Consider the following 17,093-nt stretch of genomic DNA (forward strand, 5'->3'; position numbering starts at 1 on the left):
GAAGACACAAAACTTAATTTAATAGAAATTTTGTTTGTAGTTCTTACATTCTCAGTGTGACCCGAGCTGGAACCCACTGCCCCACCCAGAAGTGGCCCAGTCCTGGGAACAGGGGAGGAAGGGAGGTGGTGGGTAGGGGTCAGAGCTCAGGCCCTAGGAGCCCTGTTCTTCCTCAGTGCTGGGGGGGGCTGGGGATGCCACCCTCTTCTCCTGCCCCCCTCTGGGATCCAGGAAGGAGAGCAGATGGAGTCTCGGGCCTGGGGCTTCTCCTCCACATTCCCCTGCCCCCTCAGGTTGGAGGGGGACTAAGGGATCTGGGGAGAGAAGGGGACAGAAGGCGGCAAAGATGTCAATTAAGAAAGAGGAGGATCAGGAATAAGGACTAAGGAGAATCAAAGACAAAACACCAGTTTAAAAAAAAAGGGGGGGGGGAACAAAACCAAAATCCACCCCAAATCACAACCCGCCTGGAAAAAATGAAAGTTCTCCAGTCTCATAGAGACATTATTTGGCGCAGCCGGCTCTGCGGCGGGAGCGCTCAGGCCTCAGTCCAGCCCTGGAGGCGGTGGTGTGGCCCCTACAGCTCGTCCTTGGCCTGGCCAGTGGCAGCATCTTCCTCCTCCTCTTCCTCCTTCTCATCCTCGTCCTCCTCATCCTCATCCTTGTCTTCCTCGTCTTCCTTGTCTGCCTCCTCCTCTTCCTTACGCTTCTTGTCCTCCTCTTCCTCCTTTAGTCTCTGTTCCTCATCTTGCTTGTCCTTCATCTGCTTTTCCGCCGCCTGTACACATACCACACCCATACTTCAGGGCCGGGCCCCCACCCACCAGACCTGCCCACCTCCAAGCCCAGGATCAGACCCTGGTCCCACCTTCGTGACACCCCAGGTCTCGTTTCCAAACTCCTCTGCGTACGCCTCGTCGTTGGTGATGAGGAAGTTGTCAAAAATGGTGCCAGACTTGACCTGGGAGGCAGGAGGATGGGTGGACGGATGGTCAGAGGGGACAACACTCCCACCCCCTCTGTTCCCAGGACCACTACACAAGGCCCTTCACTTTCTTCATCTGTAAAACGGGGTCTCAGTCCCTTGTTCAAATATTTTTCCAGTACCTTCTACCACCCAGGCTCCATTCTAGGCACAGAATATTTGTCAGTGAATAAAACGTCAACCTGGTCTCTCTAAAGTTAATTTTCTTCCTTTGATTTTTTTCTAAAAGTCACATTTATTTACCTGTTTATTTATATTCTTTCAGCAAGCTCTACTCCTGACATGGAGCTTGAACTCATGCCCCCAAGTATCAAGAGTCGCATGCTCTACCAACCGAGCCAACCAAGCATCGGTGAAACTAATTTTCTAATGGGGTAATCCAATTAAATTCTAGTTGTTGAGGACAGTTGAACAAGCTCCTTTGCATAAAGGGACTGAAAATGGTAGCTGGCACATAAATAAGCAAAACCTCAAAGAGAGTGCTATGAGCGCTCCATAAGACAGACCACGAAATTCTTCAGAAAAAGCACTGCTTTTGGATCAGACCAGCTCAGGGTTGAATGCTACCGTCCCTTTCCTCCTGGGTGACCCTGAACCTGTGAAGTGCTCCAGGTATCCCCTCGGTCTCACCTGCCAGAGATCTAAGCCCAGGACAGCAAAGTTTTCATAGGCATAGATGTTGCTATCAGGGGAGTACTCAGGGTTGTCGATCTCTGGGTGGATCCAAGTGCCCTTGTAATCTGGGTTGTCGATCTGCCGGGGCTTCCACTCGCCCTGCAGAAGGGGAAGGTAACCAGTGGGTGAGTGGGGGTCAGCATACTCCCAACTGTGCGTCCCCCAACCCCGCTCAGAGCCCCACCTTGTACTCAGGGTTCTGAATCACTGGTGGTTCCCACTCTCCGTCCATCTCTTCATCCCAGTCCTCTGGCTTTTTAGCATCAGGGTCAGGAATGTGCTCGGGTTTGTCCCAGTCCTGAAGGTACACAGAGAGGTCACTCAACCCAGCTGTCCTCTACACCCTCCATGTAGGGAGAACCTGCCCAAACACCAACCTCAGGCTTGGAGTCTGTGGGGTCATCAATCTTGGCCCGCTCATCCCAGTCTTCAGGCTTCGCAGCATCAGGATCCTTTATCTTCTTGGGAGGCAAGAAGTCCCAATCATCCTCCAAGGAGCCTGACTCCACCTGGCTGTTGTCGATCTTCACCTCATAGGTGTTATCCGGCCGCACAATCAACGTATACAGGTGTGTGAATTCATCATCCTGAAGAGAGTGGGAGATGAGTGGCCCCGCCCACCAGGCTGGCCTCTGACACTCCCCTATCCGCCTTTTGTCACCACCCCCAGTCACACCTTGCAACGAATGTCCTTGTTGATCAGCACGTTCTTGCCCTTGTAGTTGAAGATGACATGAACCTTCTTGGTGCCAGGGCCACAGATATCCGGGCCTACGTGAAGAGTTGGTCCAGTTAGAGCAAGAGGATGCCCACCGTAGCAAAGCTCCCCGCCCCCACTTTACAAAGCAAGACTTGGTTCTTAAATACAGATCTGCAAAGGGTCACAACACAGGAATCAGCCTCTGACTGGCTCTAAAGGGCCGTAGGTGGAAACTTTCACAAAGGAAATAACCAACCAACCAACCAGAGCTCTAGAATTTGATACAGCTAATATCAGGAAATAACTGCATAAAACACCACAAATTAACAGTTTCACACCAACAAATAACAATGCAATCCTCTCGTTTCCCCTCCCAAGGAAAGCCTCAACTACATAAATACAGTCCATATCCTCAAAACTACCTGTCACCAGCTTTAAGGGTCCCTGACATTTAAGTCTCCCTGTAACTAATCAGAGGTCAGCACCAGGGCGGGGCCCCTCACCAAACATGATGTTGTATTCAGAGTCTCCGTGCATGTCCGTCTGGTCCAAGCCCTCTGGAAATAGCTTCACGTAGCCGCCCCCACAGTCGATGTTCTGCTCGTGTTTTACTGTGAACTGCACCACCAGCGTCTGGCCCTTGTTGCTAAAGGGCTCAAATCTGGCCGACAAGGCATAAAAGCGGGCATCCTGGCTTGTCTGCAGCCCTAGCAAGAGACCAGAGTGAGGTCATGGCTCAGCCCCAACCTCCATAGACCCTAAGTATTGGCCGTACAAACCACTGCCCCTTCCTCCCCCCTGCCCCGCTCATGGGGATCCCAAGCTATGTCTGTCGTGTGCAAGAGCTTCCTCCAGGAAGTCCCCCTGAATCCGATCACCGCCCCCCCCCCCCAACTCCGCCAGGCTCTTACCTTTATCCTTTTCCTGGTCACCATAGAACTTGCCGGAACTCAGAACAAATTTTCCAAAATCTGACTTGTGTTTGGATTCAATCCAGCGGTCGGTCCACCCGTCTAGAGGATCAAAGGGGCAGGCTCAGTGCGGCCGTACTGACCCACTCCACCCCCACCGAATATCTTCCAGTAGCCTCAAACTGCTGCGGATTGGAAAAGGGATAACCCCCGACTGCCCCCGCCCCAACCTCTAGTTTGACACCTTGGATGGCTTAAAGGATCCTCCGCCAAACCCTAACTCACGCCGCGAGAGTCCGCTGCACCCTCGACGCTCCCCAAGGGACACACCACGGAGGCTCGCCTGCGGCTTTAGTCCCCGGAGGCCACCGTATTGGCCCTCTAAGCAGTAATTATAAGCGACAACGCAGATCTAGGCTGGGGGACCGCTTTCGTCGTCGCGGCGGCCTCGAGGCGGGACCAGGCCTTACCTTCGTCCAGAAACTGCTCCTTGAAGTAGACGGTGGGCTCGGCGGCGGCCAGGCCGAGGAGGCCGAGCAGCAACGGCACGGGTAGCAGCATGGCGGGCCGAGGGGGCGGCGGCGCGCGGGCCCTTTAAACCTCTCCTCCGGCGGCGACTCTGCAGTAGGAACGGACGCTGCCGCCGGCCGCGCGTTTTTATACCCTACTGTCTCTCAAACCAACCTGGCCCGGCCTCTTGTCCCGCCCTCCGCACCTTATGATTGGCCAGTGGTCACGGCCCTGACTTTCCATTGGGTCCTTGTCGTCTGAGCAGGTTAGTATGTGCCTCGGAACGCAGGGTTCCCAGATGGCCGATTTCTATTGGCCATACAACTGGCCAATGAAGGACGACCACGCGTTGTGGGGGCCGCCCACCGATGTGGTGGGGGCCTCGAGCCCCTCTGGCCAGGTCATGTGACCAGACCTCAACCCAACCCCGCCCTAGCCCGCACGCTTAGCTCCCAATCTGGGAGTTTAAAGAACGCGCGCGAGTGCCGCTGTCACTGCTCAGGACCGGGGTCCTGCCCCAGCTCGCCTTCTCTCGTCCCCTCTGCGGGTAAGGGTGGGCAAGGTTTTCTCAGCCACTTTCTACCCTGCAGTTGGGGAACCCCTACTGACGCGTTCTCTCTCTCGCTCGCCCCCGCCCCGGGCCACGGTGGGGCAGAGGGCGCCTGAGCTCAGAGGCCGAGTTCTTGGGTCTTCACTTCATCCCGGTGCCACAGCCTTGCAGGCCAGAGAGTAAAATGTTAGCTCTCTCCTCTCTGGCCCCTAGTGCCCTGGCCGCCTGTCAGACTGCTGCTGTGTGACCGGGGCAGGTCACTTAGCATCTGAAGACACAGGAGCCCCTAAGAGGCTAGGAGGAGAAACTTTGGCTAGGTGCCGCCCTACAAAACCGCTTTCAGTGCTGTTAGGGTTGTCCTGGGACAGAGGGAAGGAAGCCCAGAAGACTCCAAGATGTGACTATAGGCTGTGGTTCCCAGAGTGGGGTAGGGTTGTTCCTCTAATTGCGGCCTCTCCTTTACCCCTCCCTCAGCCAGTAAAGGGGTCGCTGCCTGTGGTCTCCCACAAACGGCCTGCCTTTTGCAATTAAACGGCTAAAGAAGAGAGGATGGGGGTTCCGTTGGGGAGGAAAAAAAGAGACAGATGGTGGGGAAGATAAAGTCCAAGGGAGATGGGCAGGACCCCTGAGTCTAGAGTCTTCTGAAGCCAAAGGCACGTGACTGACAGTGACAGACACCATCTCCCTGCCCCCAAGCTGCAGGAAGCAGGAAGGAGGGCTGGGGGTTTCCCAAACCCTGAGCAAACAGGCTCTGGACCTGGGAATGTGGGCTTGGAAGGGGGAATCCTGGCAAAAGCGGGGAGGGGGGGGTGCTTCGGGGATAGTGGTGGGGACTCAGAAAAGGGAGGAATAAGGAGTCTTGGAGAAGTTGGGGTTCTGCCCCAGGCAGTATCCAGTATCAGCCAACCTGAACCCCCCCCCCCAATCCCTGGTCTTGAGGAGCCCCAATCTGGGGTGGCCACTGCAGGCCTGCCACTGACCCTCCAGCCTTCCCTCCCTTCCGCCATATGTCATGCACACATGAGCTTGGTGCTTCCTGCTCGAATGTGGACACTCTGACGGTCTTATTCACTTTACCATCCCCCAGTGTCTGTTGCAGCACCTGGCACCCGGCAGGCTTAAAATCTACTCGCTATGTGACAGAAGGAAAGACTCTTGGAGGAATTCAATAAACAAAACAGGAAGAAAGTGCTTTGAAGCTAAGAAGGGACTTTGAGGGACACATCCCGAATTTTTATCAGGAGCTTACCGTAGGGTCAGGATTGGGTGATGTTGCGTAAACCCATCTTCCCGGCTCAAATAGTAATTGTGATGGTTAAATGAGTAAAGGTGTTCTGCTTAGAATCGTACTTGTCACATGCTCCACACAGTTGACTCTTAGCAAGTACGTGTACATGTGTGGGTAGTATTTTCACTTAAATAACTTGCGTTCATAGCATCTCTATCCAGGCAAGGAAACAGGCACAGAAGGATTAAGCGATTTGGGTGAGTGGCATAAATGGGATTAGAATCTACTTACACTGCCTACTATAATCTCCACTAGCCACATGTGACTGTTGACCATTTGAAATGTAGCTTGTCCCAACTGAGATGTGCCATAACCGTAGAAGCACTCATCAGATTTTGGAGACTTAGTATGGAAAAAGAATGTGAAGTATTTCATTAGTAATTTTATAGTAAGTATGGAAATAATCATTTGGACCTGGCAAGTTTGGTAAATTCTTCCAATTAATTTCACCCATTTTGTTTTTGACATTGCTACTAGAAAGCTTAAAATTAGATTTGTGTCCCGCATTCTATCTCTACAGGCCAGAACTGGTTTCGAGTATGCATTATTGCCCTGACATTGATCTCTGAGCATTCAGGGATGGGGGGGGGGGGGGTGGGATCAGAGGTGTTTATAGTTTCTGGCACCATATATAGCAACTGTTTGTTGCTAGAGACCTGCCACCCTCTTGAGCCTCCATTTTCACATTTGTGAAATGGCGATATCAATATCTGTATCAAAGTTTTTGGGAAAATGAAATAACACACCCGAAGCACTTAGCACTGGGCAGAGCACACAGGGATGTCCATGTAGGTTAGCTGCTACCTTGACTGTAACTGTTAGTAGTTGACTCCCTCTCCCCTTTGTATATAAGGATAGTCCCTACCTAGTCTCCCTTTAAAAACTTGAAAGTAAGGGTGCCTGAGTGTCTTAGGTAAGTGTCTGACTCTTGATATTGGCTCAGGTCATGATCTCACAGTTTGTGGGAACAAGCCCAGCCAGGCTCTGCGCTGACAGTGTGGAGCCTGCTTGGGATTCTCTCTCCCTCTACCCCCCCCCCCCCCCCCCACTGTTTGTTTTTTCTCTCTTAAAAATAAACACTGAAAATTAAGGAGGGGGGGAACCTTAAAAGTAGTTGACCAGGGAATGACTGTCCCTGAAGCCCACCACCTACAGCCCTCCCACAGGCCAATACAGAAAGGCAGAGGGCTCCTGGGCACAGAGAGACAGAAGTCCAAGGTCACACCGCCTGCTGGAGGTGGGGCTGGGTGACACTTAAAACAACTCTGTGATTCTGTCCTTGAGGTTTGCAATTTGGCCTCTCTAGTTCACCAGACACCACTATTCCAGCTAGGGTGGAGGTGGGCACGGTGTCCCTCCACCCGCTAAGGTTCCATCGCCACACTGAAGATGGCGGCATTCTGAGCCCGGCACAAGGTCCGCCACGCTCAAGATGGAGACACACACTCCCGGCGCCGGTTCCGGTTCCGGTTGTTCAGGCTCCGGCGGGATACGCCGAGCACGCTGGGCACAGCCATGGCGGACGGCCCGGTGGCGGAGGTGCTGCTGAGGCAGCTGGCGGCGGCCGATGGCGGCCTGGACAGCGCGGAGCTGGCGGCTAAGCTGGGCGTGGAGCACCAGGCACTGGTGGGCGCCGTGAAGAGCCTGCAGGCGCTGGGAGAGGTAAGTCGGGCCCGTGATGCCTGGCCTTCTCGCTTTTGTACCTGCAGTCCTCTTGCCTGGAAGGCACTGCTTCTTGGGGAGTCCTTCAGGAGTCCATCCTGGGGTGCGCGGGCAGGGAGTCGGAAACAAGTGAGAGCCCGGGAGCGCTGACGTTCCGTTCGCAGTAAATGTCCATTGAGAGAGAGTTGGCGGGGGCGAGGGGCACGATGGTGGACCAGGAAGAGGCGGTCCCTGCCCTCACGGAGATTGCGATCTAATGAGGGAGACCCTCAGGTGACCTGCAGAGTGATGGAGGAAGCACAGGCAACCCAGAGGTGACAGCTGGCCCAGCCTGGGGAGTCAAAGAGAACTCCTGGAGGAGGTGGCAGCCGAGTCGGGCCTCTGCACTGAGGAGGAAAGCTTCAGGATCAATGGTGGGAACGGGAAACAGGCGTAGAAAGGCATTAGTACAGCCAAAACTTACAAGGCCTTGTAGGTCTTTATCTCATGGGGGTACTGGGGGAGCTGGAGCCAGTCAGATGTATGTGCTGTCTGCATCACTTTGGGGAAGGATTGGCAGGGGCAGGACTGGTGGGGAGGGGAGGAAGGCAGAGGCTGGCACATCCCCAGGGTAGAGGGCATGGTGTCTGGCTGTAGGGAGGCGGGTGGAAGGGAGAGGGGATTCCTGGCAAGGCAGGGGGAGCATGGGATGAAGCCCAGCCTTTTTGACTTGGACAAGTGAAAGGTGATAGAGCCATAAGAGGAGAATCCGAGAGGCCTGTAGGCCCCCCAGGAGGCTGGATCCTCAAGGCTAGGAATCAGAAAATATAACTGGGGTATGTATTCATTGAACTCATATTCTGTGCCCCACTTTGGTCTCAACTTCATTTATCATCTAGTCCTTGCCATAACCGGAGGATGTTAGCACTGTTACGCCCGCTTTGCAGATGTGACAGTTTCTGAGCACTGGTCAGTAGCTTGATCAGCGTCATGAGAAGGGACAGGCAAACCTGGATTTGAAATTAAGCATTCAGGGGAGCCTGGGTGGCTCAGTCGAACATCTGACTTCGGCACAGGTCATAATCTCCTGGTTCGAGATTTGAGCTCCACATCTGGCTCTGTGCTTACAGCTCAGGGCTTGGACCCTGCTTCGGATTCCGTGTCTCCCTCTCTCTCTCCGCCCCTCCCCAGCTCATGCTATGTCTCTCTCTCAAAAATGAATAAACATTAACAAAAATTTTTTTTTTTTAATTTTCTTTTGAACGTTTATTTATTTTTGGGACAGAGAGACAGAGCATGAACGGGGGAGGGGCAGAGAGAGAGGGAGACACAGAATCGGAAACAGGCTCCAGGCTCTGAGCCATCAGCCCAGAGCCTGACGCGGGGCTCGAACTCACGGACCGCGAGATTGTGACCTGGCTGAAGTCGGAGGCTTTAACCGACTGCGCCACCCAGGCGCCCCAACAAAATTTTTAAAAGACAAAGAAACTGAGTATTCAGGCTGCAGATCCTGAGGTTATCAGTGCAGGAAAGGTATCTTGTGGGGTGACAGTACCTTGTTTGATGTGGAATTGACTTGTGCTGGTCACAGAAGGTCAAATAGTGGCTATTTGATGTGGTTCAGTCTAACAGCAGAGATGGTAATAACAATGATAGGAACAGTGGTTAGAATTTATGCAGTATTTGCTGCTTATTGAATCCGTTACTTGTCAAGAAAACTTCCTGTGGTAGAGCCCATCACACCCTTCTCTTGTGGATAAGAAAACTTGCTCAGGGAAGTTTAACAACTTTCCCAAGTTCACACAGGGAGTGAGGAGCAGAGCTGGGAATTAGAACGAAAAGGGAGCTAAGCCCTATGGGCCCCAGCCGGCCTTGCCCCTCTTTTTTTTTTTTTTTTTTTTTTAATTAAAAAAATTTTTTTTAGCATTTATTTATTTTTGAGACAGGGAGAGACAGCATGAACGGGGCAGGGTCAGAAAGAGAGGGAGACACAGAATCTGAAACAGGCTCCAGGCTCTGAGCTGTCAGCACAGAGCCTGACGTGGGGCTTGAACTCACGGACTGCGAGATCATGACCTGAGCCGAAGTCAGATGCTTAACTGACTGAGCCACCCAGGCGCCCCGACCTTGCCCCTCTTTATACGACCTGGACCCATCCTTACCGTGGAGCTTTGGGTCCCTGTGTGTAATGTGGACACGGGGGCCCTTCTCTGACACTCCGGGCACTGAGATGTGAACACGTCAAATGTGGAGACAAGTCAATTCACCCGGGACCTTAAAAATCTTTCTTGGATTCGAAAGCAATCGAATTTATTTTTTTGCTAGGTACCATTCTTCGTACTTTACCTCACTCTGGGAGGTGTGAGCCATCTCTCATTATCTGCATGTTACAGAAGGGAAACTGAGGCTCAGCAAGGGGCAGTCACTCAGCTGGGAAGTGGTGCAGCTCGGATGTGAGGCAGGCTTCGGGCACTCTGCAAGCCCAGTGCTGTGGTGAGGGCGTGCTTGGCTCTGAACCCTGTCTCTGTGCGCGCCCCCTCCCCCATTTTCCTGCAGATCATTGAGGCTGAGCTACGTTCCACCAAGCGCTGGGAGCTTACCGCTGAGGGCGAGGAGATAGCCCGGGAGGGCAGCCATGAGGCCCGGGTGTTTCGCAGCATCCCCCCGGAGGGCCTGGCCCAGAGCGAGCTTATGGTAAGGGCCTAGGGACAAGGCCCAGGGAGGTGACGGGGTCAGGTGGCCCCATGCTCCACTTACTGTGGCCTTACTCCCCCAGCGACTGCCCAGCGGCAAGGTGGGCTTCAGCAAGGCCATGTCCAACAAGTGGATCCGCGTGGATAAGAGTGCAGCTGATGGGCCCCGTGTGTTCCGAGTGGTGAGTCCCTGCGTACAGGGGGGCAGGTGTGCACATGGGCACCTGGCCCTCACAGTGCCTCACACCTGTCATCATCACGGCAGGTGGACAGCGTGGAGGACGAGGTGCAGCGGCGGCTCCAACTGGTCCAGGGTGGGCAGGCTGAGAAGCTGGGTGAGAAGGAAAGGAGTGAGCTCAGGAAGAGGAAACTGCTGACCGAAGTGTGAGTGGGTGCCCCCTTTCCATCAGCCATCATCTGTGTGGTCCCGGAGGAATGGGGGGAGGGAGCCGTCCTGCCCACACTGGGGCAGTGCTGTCAGTGTCCTCCAAGCTGTGTTTTACCCTATGGTTGTCAAGCATTCATGCCAGGTTCATGCCGCCTCAGGGCCTTTGCTCATGCCACGAGTTCTGCCGAAAACTGTCTCCTCTTAAGCCAAGCTTGGGCATCACACCTGTGCCTGTGTGTCACCTTAAAGAGGCCATCCTGACACCGATCTCTCCCTTTGAGTTCCGTAAAAGCTGCTCGCTTATACTTTCCATTCTGGGTGCCATGTTTATTTCCTTTACGGCTCTGATTTCAGTGTCTGAAATTGATTGAATGCTGGGACCTGCACAGGCTAGGGGCTCTGCTCTCACAGGGCTGATGTACCCTCTGAGCAGGTACCAAGTGGCATAGTGGTTATGAGAACACAGACTGGAGGAGGGCTGCCCAATCCAGGTCCGGGCTCCTGGCACTTACTAGTTGGGTGACCTTTGCCAAGGCATTCGATCTTTCTGGGCCTCAGGTTCCTCATCTGTAAAATGACCTCTTTTCACAAAGTTGTGGGATGATTGCAGTGGAAGAGAAGAGAGCCTGGCACGGGATAAACCTTTGAGACTTGACCTATTATTCTTACTCAGCTTAAGTGCTTAAGTACCTTGAACAGGTCCTGGCACACAGTAGATTCTCGTTAAGTGTTTGTTGAACGAATAAGTGAATGGGCACAACAATGTAGGTGTGGACCAAATAAGAGAATTTCCGGTGACGATAAATGTTGGGAAGAAAATAAAGTAGAGCGACTGAGTGGGGAGTGTTGGGGTCAGCCTCAGATAGGAGTTCAAGGGAAGCCTCTGGAAAGAGGTGACAGTGGGCAACCCCTCCTCTCCTCTGGCCTCAGGACCCTGAAGACCTACTGGGTGAGCAAAGGCAGTGCCTTCAGTACCAGCATCTCCAAACAGGAGACAGAGCTGAGCCCAGAGATGATCTCCAGGTAGGGAGTGGCCCCAGGGACTGGGGTAGGTCAGGGAGGGAGGGCAGCCCTCACCGGGCCCCTGTGCCCTGCATCCTCTGACAGCGGCTCCTGGCGGGACCGGCCCTTCAAGCCGTACAATTTCTTGGCCCATGGCGTCCTCCCAGATAGCGGCCACCTGCACCCTCTGCTCAAGGTCCGCACGCAGTTCCGGCAGATCTTCCTGGAGATGGGGTGAGCACAGGGCCGGGGGTGGGGCCGGCCCAGCCACAGGGCGCAGGCCAGACGGTCAGGCTTCATCTCCCTCCAGGTTCACGGAGATGCCGACCGACAACTTCATCGAGAGCTCCTTCTGGAACTTTGATGCACTTTTCCAGCCCCAGCAGCACCCAGCACGTGACCAACACGACACCTTCTTCCTTCGAGGTAGGTGGGGTGGGCGCCACCATCAGAGGCACCAGGCCCGGGCAGAACTTTTTGGCATGGCATACTTACTTTACGGAATAAACTCCATCCTCGCTGTGGCCCACCGGGCCACTGTGAGCTGGGCCCGTTGACCTCTGTGACTTCCTCCCACGTCCTGTCCTGCCCACTTCGTGGCCCTGGCCCGTGCTGCCAGGCAGCTCTCGGCCAAGGACCATCTTCTCCCAGATCTTCGAGGTGGGCTGCAGCATCAGACCTCTGCTAACGTGTCACCTCACAGAGGCCACCTTGACATGCCTTTGTCCCCCCTAAGGTCAAAACATCCCTCGTCCCTAGTCTCTAAGCTTGGTTCCCATTTTTTTCTTTTTTTCGCAGTGCTTAGTACTGTCTGAAATTGAATGACTTTCCACAGTGATTGTCATCGTCCCGCACAGGAAGGCAGGGGAGGCCACTGAGTTGGATGCCTGTTACCCGGCCAGGAGCAACAGTGGCATTGCTGTCATAGTTACCATGGCCCCCAAAACTTATTAAGTACTCACCATATGCCAGCCGCTGTTCTAATTCTCCTGCCAATTGTAGGAAGTACCGCTGTTAGCTCTCTTCTATAAATGAGGAAAGTGGGGTTCAGAGAAGGAACATCGCTTGCCAGGGTCACACGGCTTATAAGTGGTGAAGCTGGGATTTGATGTCAGGCTTTTCAGGTGCACCAAAATGATGTTTCTGGAAAGGGATCTTAAGAATTTGCATATTCACACAACAAGTGATTGTTCAGCCTCTCCCGTGTGCCAGGATCTTTATTAAACACCTGGGTTACCGCAGGGCGCCTGGGTGGCTCAGTCAGTTGAGCGTCCGACTTCGGCTCAGGTCATGATCTCGAGCTCCGTGGGTTCGGGCCCCGCATCGGGCTCTGTGCTGACAGCTCAGAGCCTGGAGCCTGTTTCAGATTCTGTGTGTGTCTCTCTCTCTCTCTCTCTGACCCTCCCCCGTTCATGTTCTGTCTCTCTCTGTCTCAAAAATAAATAAACGTTAAATAAAATCAAGCCTTTGTTTAAGTAAAGGCCAAAGGACATAAGAGAGAGAACCATATCTGGGAAGGAAAGTTCCAGGAGAGAATGGCCAATGCAAAGGCCCTGAGGCCGGAATGTGCCTGGTATGCTGACGTATCAGCTGGGAGGCCCTGTGACTGGAGGGAGTGATCAGTTAGGAAGGAATGGGAGGTGACAGGACCGCATCACCAGAGAGCGAGCTTCGTCATCTCCCCCCACCCCCCCCAGGGAGACGGAGGGCTCTGGGCAGAGGAGGGATGTGGCTGACTTGGATGTTCGCCAGCACCCTCTGGCTGCCGTGGGTGGCGAGGGTGGGAGCTGCACGTGTTGCTGTCTGTCCTCTGTGCAGTGGCTGTTTGAGAAATGCTCCTTGACTGACCAGGTGATGCTCTGTCCTGCCCAGATCCAGCTGAGGCCCTGCAGCTTCCAATGGACTACGTCCATCGGGTCAAGCGGACCCACTCTCAGGGTGGCTACGGCTCACAGGGGTGAGGCGGGCCCAGGGCTCCGGGGTGTCGGGACGGGGGAAGAAGGTCGGGGACCTGAAGGCCACAACGTGGACTTGCCATTTGTCCTCCCGAAGGTACAAGTACAACTGGAAGCTGGAAGAGGCCCGGAAAAACCTGCTGCGCACGCACACCACGTCGGCCAGTGCCCGCGCCCTCTACCGCCTGGCCCAGAAGGTGCAGCTCAGCCTGGGCAGTGGGGGAGGCTGGGGGCTGTCCTACTGGCCTTCTGACCTACTCCCGGGCCTGGCCTGCCTGTCACCCCCAGAAGCCCTTCACGCCGGCCAAGTACTTCTCCATCGATCGTGTGTTCCGAAACGAGACCCTAGATGCCACACACCTGGCCGAGTTCCACCAGATCGAGGGTGTGGTGGCTGACCACGGCCTCACCCTAGGCCACCTCATGGGCGTCCTGCGGGAGTTCTTCACGAAGCTGGGTAGGCAGGCGGGGCCACAGTGGGCGGTATTAGTGGGGCCGAGGATGCCATGGCCGCCAGGCTCATCTTCCACTCCTCTGTTCCCTTGCTTCCCCTGCGCAGGTATTACCCAGCTGCGCTTCAAGCCGGCCTACAACCCCTACACGGAGCCCAGCATGGAGGTGTTCAGCTACCACCAAGGTCAGGGTGGAACCTGACCCTGGGAGGGGGAGGGATGTCTCAGGCTGCCTACGCTCAGCCCGGGTCCCTTTCACTGCCAAGCCCACTCCCAAGCTCACTGCCAGACCCAGCATCATCCACACGATCTGCCCTGTCCTTCTCCTGCTTCTACAGGCCTGAGGAAGTGGGTGGAAGTCGGGAATTCTGGGATCTTCCGCCCCGAGATGCTGCTGCCCATGGGACTCCCCGAAAACGTGTCCGTCATTGCTTGGGGCCTCTCCCTGGAGCGGTGAGTGCCCAAACCACTTAGGGTGTCTGACTTGACGGGCCCGGGGGCCTGCAGACCTCCAGCACCGTCCATCTATTCACTCACTCGATAAGCCTTTAGTGAGCATCCGCTGTATGCTTGGTCCTGTGCTATGAGGATGACAGCACACGTCCCTGCCTCTGTGAAGTTAGGGTCGTAGTGCAGTGAAAAGGATGATAATTAGTAAGATACATAAGTAAATCGAACAGGTAAAGTCTGGAGTGTGTCTGAGGCCAGTAAGTGCTGTAGAGAAAATGCAGCAGGGAGGACTAAGGAGACATGGTTGTCAGGGAAGGCTTCGAGGAAGAGGCGGTATCTGAGCAAAGACTGGAGGTGAATGGAGTAAGCCAGGGGAGTACTGGGAAGGGTGTTCAGTCAGCAGGAACAGGCAGTGCAAAGGCCCTGAGGCAGGAATGTGCGTGCTGTGTTTGGAGAACACTGAGAAGGTCGAGGTGGCTGGAGGGAGAGAGTCAGTAGAGTGAGATGAGATGAGGGTGGGAAAGGGGCAGGACACAGGACACGTCAGGGCCTTGTGAACCCTGGGAGCAACTCGAGCTTTTATTCGAAGGAGATGGGAACCGTCGGAGAGGGTCTGATCAGAGGAGAGCGTGACCTGACGTGGTGTTAAAACTGTTTCCTCCCCTCCCCACCCAAAGCCCAACAATGATCAAATACGGCATCAACAACATCCGGGAGCTGGTGGGCCACAAGGTGAACCTGCAGATGGTGTACGACAGCCCCCTGTGCCGCCTAGACGCTGAGCCGGGGCCCCCACGGACACAGGGCACCGCATGACGTGGACCACCCCGGGATAGCCCGCCTTCCCTGAGCCCCTGCCGTCCGGCCCCTTTGCATCCCTGCCAGTGACCCTCTCGTATTTATGAGGCCTCTGTGAGGCCATCCCCCCGTCCCTGGTAGCTCCTCTTTGCCCATCTGCCCCACGGTCCCAGGGGTGGGGGGTGGGGGGCAGGTAGCAGGTATGATCTATGAAGGCGGGCCCTAGGGAGCCCTGCAGGCCAGCTGCTGGCTAATAAAGTGGGCATTTGTCCTCATATGGTGCCTTTCCTTAGGGATGGAGGAGTGTGAGGAGTCCTTGGTGTGAGGGGTGGTGGGTTGGGGATCCTGGAACCTCAGGAGCCCCTGGCTTGCCTAAGCCTGCTCCATCCCCCTGGGGAGGACTGGCTCCATCAAGCATTTACCTGTCACCTGGTGGTGCCAGGCTGTCCTCTAGGTGAATGGAACAGAAGCCCCCCCCGCCCCGGGCGAGGGGCATTTGGGAGGGGAAGGTCAAGGCAGGTGCCAAGATTCCCCCTGGTAGCCCAGCATGGTGGGGTGACAGGAACAACTTTAAAACACCGCCCCCTCCCCTTCTCTTTTTTTTAAAGAGCAGTTTCTGGCGCACAGCAAAATCGCGCAGAAAGTACGGAAATTTCCCCGTATACCTTCTGCCCCCACGCATGCACAGCCTCCCTTCTGTCAACATCTTCGCCGCCAGAGGGGTGCATTTGTTACAATGAATGAACTACACAGTCCCCCACGGTTGGTTCATGGTTTACATTGTGGTTCATGCTCGGTGTTGTACATTCTCTGGGTTTGGACAACGTAAGATGATGTGTTTCCATCGCTACGGTATCATGCAGAGTATTTTAACTGCCCTAAAAGTCTTGTGCTCCGCCTGTTCATCCCTCCATCCTCCCCCTAAAAAGCTGCTCTTTTTATGTTAGGAAAACAATTCTCATAAGGGGCACCTGGGTGGCTCATAAGGGGCACCTGGGTGGGTTAAGCGTCTGGCTTCAGCTCAGGTCATGATCTCACGGTTCGTGAGTTCGAGCCCCATGTCGGGCTCTGCTGACAGCTCAGAGCCTGGAGCCTGCTTCGGATTCCGTTGTCTCTCTCTCTCTCTCTCTGCCCCTCCCCTTTTTGAGCTGTCTCTCTCTCAAAAATAAGTGAACATTAAAAAAATTCTCGTAAGGATTTCACGGGGGCTCAGAATAGGGAGATGAGTAGGACAGAGCTTCGTGAGCCCACATTGAACGGTGAGTGGGATCTCTGTTTCTGTGCAGATGTTTTAAAGCAAATCTCAGCCTCCACATTGCTCGCCCCACATCTTCAGGGTCAGTGCACTTTGGAAATGTGAACAGTTGTATAACCATGAAGCCGTCGTTAAACCCAAACAGTTGGCAGCTGAGGCCGTGGGCTTCTCTAGTCCCAGGGCCTGTGGGCACCAATCTCCCAAGGGCTACTTGGTCGATTTTTTTTCCTTTATTTCAAATTAATTCACTCATACGGAAAAATACTCATTCATGCAACAAATATGCACCTCCTGAGTCCCAGCAACGTTCTGAGCTGAAGACCGCAAAGCTGATTCAGGTCCCTGCCGTTGGGAGCTGGCGTGGGGGAAGGGAACACAGGAGGCTTAAACAGATAAATGCAGAAATGGAGGGAGAGGTGAGGCCACAGAAAAGTGAAGGTGGGTGGGGAAGGTGAAGCATATATAATGTTAAAATTAAGCCTAACAGGCGCCTGGGTGGCTCAGATGGTTGAGCGTCCGACTTCGGCTCAGGTCATGATCTTGCCGGTCGGTGAGTTCGAGCCCCGCATCAGGCTCTGTGCTGACAGCTCAGAGCCTGGAGCCTGCTTCGGAATCTGTGTCCCCCTCTCTCTCCGCCCCACCCCTGCTTGTGCTCTCACTTTTTCAAAAATGAATAAACATTAAAAAAAAAAGCCTAACACCATCTGCCCAGGTTGGATCAAATCGGCACATTGTATTTGTTTTGGGTCTTTCACATTCTAGATCCATGTGCCTAATGGTTTGAAGAGCCTGTGGGCTTGTCCTATCTCCTTTAGCCAGCACCTTGCTGAGATTACTCCC

The 17,093-nt window shown here is 54.4% G+C and overlaps 2 protein-coding genes across 2 annotated transcripts; one reads left to right on the forward strand and one right to left on the reverse strand.

Annotated features, from left to right (window-relative positions):
- Positions 1-3,919, reverse strand: CALR (calreticulin). Its single transcript, XM_027050543.2, has 9 exons — positions 3,742-3,919; positions 3,272-3,373; positions 2,864-3,067; positions 2,337-2,431; positions 2,038-2,247; positions 1,845-1,958; positions 1,616-1,759; positions 869-961; positions 1-778 (listed from the first exon to the last, which is right to left on the reverse strand). The coding sequence occupies exons 1-9, from the start codon at positions 3,830-3,832 to the stop codon at positions 578-580; spliced, it is 1,254 nt and encodes a 417-aa protein (XP_026906344.2). The 5' UTR covers positions 3,833-3,919; the 3' UTR covers positions 1-577.
- A 2,781-nt stretch (positions 3,920-6,700) lies between these two features.
- FARSA (phenylalanyl-tRNA synthetase subunit alpha) lies at positions 6,701-15,273 on the forward strand. The gene is made up of 13 exons (XM_027050540.2): positions 6,701-7,281; positions 9,817-9,954; positions 10,037-10,135; positions 10,219-10,337; positions 11,272-11,364; positions 11,449-11,577; positions 11,654-11,769; positions 13,216-13,300; positions 13,396-13,495; positions 13,587-13,755; positions 13,858-13,935; positions 14,089-14,203; positions 14,878-15,273. Exons 1-13 carry the CDS (start codon positions 7,135-7,137, stop codon positions 15,014-15,016), a joined length of 1,527 nt encoding a protein of 508 aa, XP_026906341.1. The 5' UTR covers positions 6,701-7,134; the 3' UTR covers positions 15,017-15,273.
- The last annotated feature ends 1,820 nt before the right edge of the window (positions 15,274-17,093 follow it).

This window comes from Acinonyx jubatus, chromosome A2 (genome assembly GCF_027475565.1).
Source record: "Acinonyx jubatus isolate Ajub_Pintada_27869175 chromosome A2, VMU_Ajub_asm_v1.0, whole genome shotgun sequence".
In the NCBI taxonomy this organism is placed as follows: domain Eukaryota; kingdom Metazoa; phylum Chordata; class Mammalia; order Carnivora; family Felidae; genus Acinonyx; species Acinonyx jubatus.

Coding starts and splice junctions, on each gene's coding strand:
- FARSA (XM_027050540.2), top strand. CDS start 7,135: ATGGCGGACGGCCCGGTGGCGGAGGTGCTGCTGAGGCAGCTGGCGGCG. Junction 13,496..13,586: donor TCTACCGCCTGGCCCAGAAG/GTGCAGCTCAGC, acceptor TGTCACCCCCAG/AAGCCCTTCACGCCGGCCAA. Junction 13,756..13,857: donor GGAGTTCTTCACGAAGCTGG/GTAGGCAGGCGG, acceptor TCCCCTGCGCAG/GTATTACCCAGCTGCGCTTC.
- CALR (XM_027050543.2), bottom strand. CDS start 3,832: ATGCTGCTACCCGTGCCGTTGCTGCTCGGCCTCCTCGGCCTGGCCGCC. Junction 3,374..3,741: donor GGAGCAGTTTCTGGACGAAG/GTAAGGCCTGGT, acceptor TTGATCCTCTAG/ACGGGTGGACCGACCGCTGG. Junction 3,068..3,271: donor TGACCAGGAAAAGGATAAAG/GTAAGAGCCTGG, acceptor GTCTCTTGCTAG/GGCTGCAGACAAGCCAGGAT.